At 36.8% G+C, this 7,023-nt stretch overlaps 1 protein-coding gene across 2 annotated transcripts in view; it reads right to left on the reverse strand.

The window, feature by feature from the left end:
* Positions 1-6,771, reverse strand: part of LOC104235113 (DNA repair protein RAD50) — a 29,576-nt gene extending 22,805 nt beyond the window's left edge. The window contains exons 1-3 of one of the 2 annotated variants that reach the window (XR_011407495.1): positions 6,416-6,771; positions 5,258-5,344; positions 4,863-5,030 (exon numbers count right to left, since the gene is read on the reverse strand). Coding sequence is in view for 1 of the 2 variants with exons in the window: in XM_070174177.1 (XP_070030278.1) it covers positions 4,863-5,030; positions 5,258-5,344; positions 6,416-6,538 (378 nt within the window). In the remaining variant the exon portion in view is untranslated. The remainder of the gene's footprint in view (positions 1-4,862; positions 5,031-5,257; positions 5,345-6,415) is intronic. The other variant, XM_070174177.1, reaches the window with a different exon arrangement.
* Between the last annotated feature and the right edge of the window lie 252 nt (positions 6,772-7,023).

The following is a 7,023-nucleotide window of genomic DNA, read 5'->3' on the forward strand; positions in this document are numbered from 1 at the left end:
CAACCGACTGATTTGTTCACAAAGGCGTTGAATGGAATTTGAGTTGATTACCTTTGTAACAAGCTATGCATGATCAATATCTATGCTCCAGCTTGAGGGGGAGTGTTAGATAATGAATATAGACATAATCTGAATGTAGACATAATCTTATATAATATACATAGCTAGCATAATTATAGGGATTCACAACAAATTTATAGGATTTCTTTTTGATTCTTTCCATAGTTAAGGCTCTATGTACTTGTATATATAGTTGTTACTTCTTGAATACAAAACAAGAGAGATTTCTCCATTGTCTCTGTACTATATATGGTATCAGAGCAGGTCTACTGCTCGTCGAAGTTGAGTCGAATCCGCTGCCGGAAATTCCTTGGCCGGAAGCTAATCTGAGGTCTTTTTGACATTTCCAGTTGACTTGTGGTGGTTCTCTGATCATAGAACCACATTTTGGCAAAGAACCTTATACCACATCTTATTCTCACTTTGTTTGGTCGGGTTTGAGTTTGGTTTATTGGTTATTCGATTTCTTTAATTCTGTGGTATTTTTCTTGGAGGCTGCCTGTGTGAGCTTGCATCTTTATTTTTTATTCACTGTGGTGATCGATTAGTGACTTGATATTGTCTGTTGGGTCTTTCCTTATCAGAAATTGAGTTGGGGACAAATTCGTTTGGTTCTCTGATTTGGTTGAGTGGATTATTAAAGTTGAATCATGTTCAATAGATTGTTGGTTTCGTATCTACTAGGATCTGTTTGAGTATCTTTTAGCTTCGGGGACCTCTGTTAGTTTAATCAGTTTGTTATTGAAAGGAAAAAATGATGGTAAAGAATAATAATGCAACAACTCCTAGTCCAACAATCTTGGTTTCGGATAAGTTTCTAAAATTCCTTCAATATCATAAATCAGATAAGGAATCTTCTTCAGTTACTGCCTTTGTTGGGTTAGATAAAACATGTCTTATCACCTCTTCCAATAAATGGGTGATCGATTCTGGTGCTACAAATCACATGACAGGTAATCCAAATATTTTTTCTAGCTTTCGCTCACATAAAGCACCCTATCTGGTTACTGTAGCTGATGGATCAACTTGTGGCAGTGTTGGATCTGGGACTGTTAAACCAACTTCCTCTATTACCCTGTCATCTGTATTAAGTCTACCAAACTCGGCCTTTAACTTGATTTTTGTTAGTAAAATTACCAAAGACCTTAATTGTTGTGTTGCATTCTTTCCCGATCATTGTTTGTTTTTAGATCTTAAGACGATGCAGGTTATTGGTAAAGGATATATATCTAGTGATCTCTACATTCTTGATGAATGGGAATCACGGTATGTTGCATGCTCTAGTATCGTGTCTCCTTTTGAAGCACATTGTCGACTTGGACATCCCTCTTTGCCTTTATTAAAGAAGCTCTGTCCTCAGTTTCAGAATATTTCATCATTGGATTGTGAGTCATGTCGATTCGCATCTCGTTAAGTCTAAAGGTTAATAAGCGAGCTGAGTCAGCTTTTGAGTTGGTCCATTCTAATGTTTGGGGACCATGTCCGGTTGTTTCTAAAACTGGGCATAAGTATTTTGTCACTTTTATAGATGATTTTTCTCGAATGACTTGGATTTACTTTATGAAGAGCCGCTCTGAAGTGTTTACTCATTTTTCTGTCTTTTGTGCTGAAGTCAAAACTCAATTCAATGCTTCAGTACGTACTCTAAGGAGTGATAACGCTAAAAAATACATGTCAGAGTTATTTCAGTTCTACGTGAGACAACATGGTATATTACATCAGTCTTCATATGTTCATACACCCTCTCAAAATGGAGTTGCTGAGAGAAAGAATAGGCATCTACTTGAGACAACCCGAGCACTTTTGTTCCAAATGAAGGTTCCTAAACAGTTCTGGGCTGATGCGGTTTCTACGGCTTGTTTTCTGGTTAATAGCATGCCATCTGATGTACTCGATGGTAACGTGCCTTATTGTGTTCTTTTTCCGAACAAGTCATTATTTCCGGTGGAACCTAAGGTGTTTGGAAGCACATGTTATGTTCGAGATATTCCACCATCTCTTACCAAGTTGGATCCCAAGGTTGTGAAGTGTGTTTTCCTGGGCTATTCTCGCCTTCAGAAGGGGTATCGATGTTACTCTACTAAGCTTGGCAAATATTTAATGTCAACTGTTGTGGTATTTTCAGAGACTACACCATTCTTCTATGCAACTCCCATTTCTACAAGCTATGAGGAGGAAGATGAGTGGCTAGTATATCAGGTTACCCGTACTTTAACAGAACAATCAGATGATACTCTTTGATCTCCCAGTTCTTCTATTGAGCACCAATCGACTATTATGCCTTCAGTACTTGCTCCCGCAAGACCTCCAATTGTTCAAGTATATTCACGGAGGCGAGAGACAAATGATACATGTCCCGCACCAGTTCCTGCATCATCTGATTCTCCTTTGCCTGATCCTCCAGATAACCTTGATCTTCCTATTGCTCTTCGCAAAGGTACACGTACTTGCAAATCGACATATTCTGTTGCTAACTTTGTTTCCTATGACCACTTATCCTCTACGTCTAGATCTATGATTGCTTCTCTAGACTCCATTTCCATACCCAAAACAGTGAAGGAGGCTTTGAATCATCCCGGATGGTCTGATGCAATGCTTGAGGAAATACATGCTTTAGAGGACAACCACACATAGGATTTGGTAGATTTACCAAAGGGAAATAAACCAATGGGATGCAAGTGGGTCTTTACCGTTAAAGTTAATCCAGATGGTTCTGTGGCAAGACTTAAGGCCAGACTTGAGGTGAAAGGGTATGCTCAGACTTATGGGGTGGATTATTCTGACACCTTCTCCCCGGTTGCCAAACTCACTTCTGTCCACTTATTTATTTCTCTAGCTGCGTCCGAGAATTGGCTTTTACATCCGTTGGATATCAAGAATGTGTTCCTTCATGGTGATCTTCAGGAGGAAGTGTATATGGAGCAACCACACGATTTTATCGCTCAGGGGAGTATGGGAAAGTCTGTCATTTGAAGAAGTCCTTGTATGGCTTGAAGCAGAGTCCGCGAGCTTGGTTTGGCAGGTTTAGTGAGGTAGTTCAGGAGTTTGGGTTGAAAATGTGCGATCACAGAGTCTTCTATCGGAAATCAGTAGTTGGCACTATTCTCCTTGTTGTATATGTTGATGATATTGTTATCACAGGAAGTGACTATGCTAGGATTTCTTCCCTCAAGTCTTTTCTGCATACTAGGTTTCATACAAAGGACTTGGGCCAGTTAAAATACTTTTTGGGAGTAGAAGTAAATAGAAGCAAGAAGGGAATTCTTTTGTCTCAGAGAAAGTACATTCTTGACTTGCTTGCAGAAACTGGAAAGTTGGCAGCTAAACATTGCAATACTCCAATGGTTCCTAATGTGCATCTTATGAAAGATGATGGTGATCCTTTTGACGATCCAGAGAGATACAGGAAGTTAGTTGGGAAATTAAACTACCTTACTGTGACTCGTCCAGATATTGCTTTTGCGGTAAGTGTTGTTAGTCCGTTCATGTCTGCACCAACGGTCAAACATTGGGCAGCTTTGGAACAAATTTTGTGTTACTTGAAAGGAGCTCCTGGACTTAGCATATTATATAGCAATCACAATCATACTCGTATTGAGTGTTTTGCAGATGCTGACTGGGCTGGATCGAAAATTGATAGAAGATTTACTACAGGTTATTGTGTCTTTGTTGGAGGAAACTTGGTATCATAGAGGAGTAAGAAGCAAAGTGGTGTATCTCGATCTAGTGCAGAATCCGAGTATAGAGCTATGTCACAGTCTACATGTGAGATTATGTAGATACATCATCTGTTGACTGAAATTGGGTTAGAGCATCCAATACCAGCAAAACGCTGGTGTGACAATCAAGTTGCCCTCCATATTGCGTCAAATCCGGTGTATCATGAAGGAACTAAGCATATTGAGGTTGACTGCCATTTTATTCGTAAGAAGATTCAGGAGAACTTGATCCCCACTGGCTACGTGAAGACAGGAGAGCAACCAGCTGATTTGTTCACAAAGACGTTGAATGGAATTCGAGTTGACTACCTTTGTAACAAGCTGGGCATGATCAATATCTATACTCCAGCTTGAGGGGGAGTGTTAGATAATGAATGTAGACATAATCTTATGTAATATACATAACTAGCATAATTATAGGGATTCATAGCAGATTTATAGGATTTTCTTTTTGATTCTTTCTATAGTTAAGGCTCTATGTACTTGTATATATACTTGCTACTTCTTGAATACAAAACAAGAGAGATTTCTCTATTGTCTCTGTACTTTACAAGAACAAAAAAGGAAAAGAAAACAATGATGTACCAATGCCAAGAGAATAAAGATATGCTTGAGAGCTCTATGACTCATTACAACTCCTCCATGTGTGCAAAATTACCCTCACTTCGACCCCAATGTTGACAGGCTCAAGTCCTTCCTTCAACGAATTAAACTGATGAAAAACTTTATAAGATTGTCATTGATTTCACGTACAAATTTAATAGAGCCAACCCTTTGATCAATATTTTGTTTATTATTTATTTTTAGAACATTATTGCTAGCAAATCATGCATTCGATTGTCTTTATTTATCCTCATCACATGTATATATGTGTACCTCAATATTCTTATTTGAGCTATATGAACACAAAGATAACTATCATTGCCGATGAAGGTCAAAATTTACCTATTTGTCAGCCATATAACCTTGCCTAACTCTACTATCCCCTTAGTTCATCTCCAAATCAGATAAAATATCAAAACCAATAAGCCATGGACAAATACAAAAAATGACCAAAAAAAGCAGCAAATAAATTAGTGATACCTCTCCAGTGTGAGGATTGATAGTCTGTAGTACACTCTCAATGGCCTTGTACTCCATCTTTGTTGCCTTTTGAGTTAGCTGAAAAGACCTAATGCAAACCACATCTTTCCCTGCTGCTGTTTTGAACCGCAGCTTTATCTGCCCCTTTGTCTCCGTCTCTCCAGCCACCTTCACCAACACAGGATTCAGGTATTAATAACAACCTTAAATAGCATAATCATAAGATAACTAGAACAAACTATCCGGTTCACGTCAGCTATGGGATTGTTGACTGGTTTTTGGATAAACTGCTACTTTAAACATGAGTTTAAACTTTTGGTTGACAAGTGATATTAGAACTCGGTCATTAAAAAATTTATGTACTCCTTCTCAAGTAAGTCCAAGGAGATGAGCACCTTAGGGTCATGGATGAAGCTATGACCAGAGCGAGCATTTGGTGGCATCTCACCAGTGCAGGCAACCTTCAAGCACTCAATTATAGTCTGCTCACAGCAAGAAAAAATAATTATAAAACGAAACGAATATACAAATTACTCTGCCTACGGAAAACATGTTTTTTGATCAGATGATGGTCATCTTCAACTACTCAACTGGAGTCTACCCAGAGATATCCAAGTTGAAAATCATAGAGAAGTTCTGATAAATGCAAAGGACAATTAAATTGTGGACTTTAGCAAAATAAGGCGCTAATGAAGAAAAAATTAAAATATATACTCAATGCATGAATAAGTAATTACAAGCGCAAACAACAACTAGTTGAACAAAGAATTGAAAACTTTCTTTCTGATTCAAAAATCAAAATATTATAACTAAACCAAATATATAAAGTAGAAAACATGCTTAAATTTTTTAATGATCACATTTCTTACGTAAAATTATAGTTTCTTATAGCTAATCACTAAAAAATTCACCAATAAAGTTTAGTTAACAATTGATACATGTTTTCCAAATATAGCTTGCACTAAAGCGCCTAAGCAAGACAAAGTGCCCAACCTGATCTTCACCTAGCTTCAAACAAACCTTTAACAACGGTAAGTCAACAAACAGAAATACAATAGACTAAGCTATCTGCACTGATACTTTAAAGAATTTTTAAACTAACGGTAATCTTTCCATTTCCTTAAGGTTACCAATTAATGCTAGTAAAAAAAGGGCAAAATACAAAAATGGTCGGTCAACTAAAACTAATTGTGTTCACTATCCGAAAAGTGTATAAAATATGTATATTTTTTTGTATATAATACACATATATACAAAAAAAAAAAAAAAAAAAAAAAACATTTTGTCGGCTATTTTTTTTTTGAAGCAGCTAAAAATATATATTTTTATAAAACTTTTTTACACCGGCAACGCATAGAACATTAAAACTTAACTTACACTCAAATAATATTAGAATTAAAATAACAAAAGTAAATTACACGAATGGATCGAGCAACAAATTTATGCAACGATTTAAACCTAATAAACAAACATTTTATGCAGAAATTACACTGACATGAAAAAAATACCAATTCATGTACGTAAATAGAGTGAGTTAAGAGTAGCGATTTTACTGTTTTTCCAGCGCCATTAGGGCCAACGATGAGAGTTAATGGCCTGAAAAAAGTGATGACATTTTTGTTCTCAGGGTCAAAGCTCCGTATGCCTTTTATAAGCATTTTATCTACAGTACTCATCTTTGTTTACTTCCGTAGCTGCGATTTGCAGCCGGAGTTTGGTTCTGTACAATTTTATAGTGGAGATTTTGCTATGCGAGGAAGTTGAAATGAAAATTTTGTTTTGAAAAAGGGAAAAGGAATTTTTTGGTCAGTTGGGGACTTGGGGTATTAATAAAGAGGAAAAAGAGAGGGAGAGAATCAGAGGAAGGGTTTAATAAAACCTGAGACTTTCGCCTTTCTGGTTCATTTTGGTGGTACGTGCTACTTCCCTCTATTTCAATTTAGGCGTTGTTTGGATGGTTGTTTCCGGTTGTATTTTATTATATTGTTATCCCAGATAAAACTGATTGTATTGTATTGTTAAATTCATTGTTCCGGAACAATGAAAAACCCCATTTTATGAAACAACCAAATCGGTATGGTGGGATTGTTCCATATTTTTCTTTCCAATTATGCCCACACTTATTATTCTATATTTCAATTTTACCCTTTACCCTATTATT

This window comes from Nicotiana sylvestris, chromosome 5 (assembly GCF_000393655.2).
Source record: "Nicotiana sylvestris chromosome 5, ASM39365v2, whole genome shotgun sequence".
Lineage (NCBI taxonomy): Eukaryota > Viridiplantae > Streptophyta > Magnoliopsida > Solanales > Solanaceae > Nicotiana > Nicotiana sylvestris.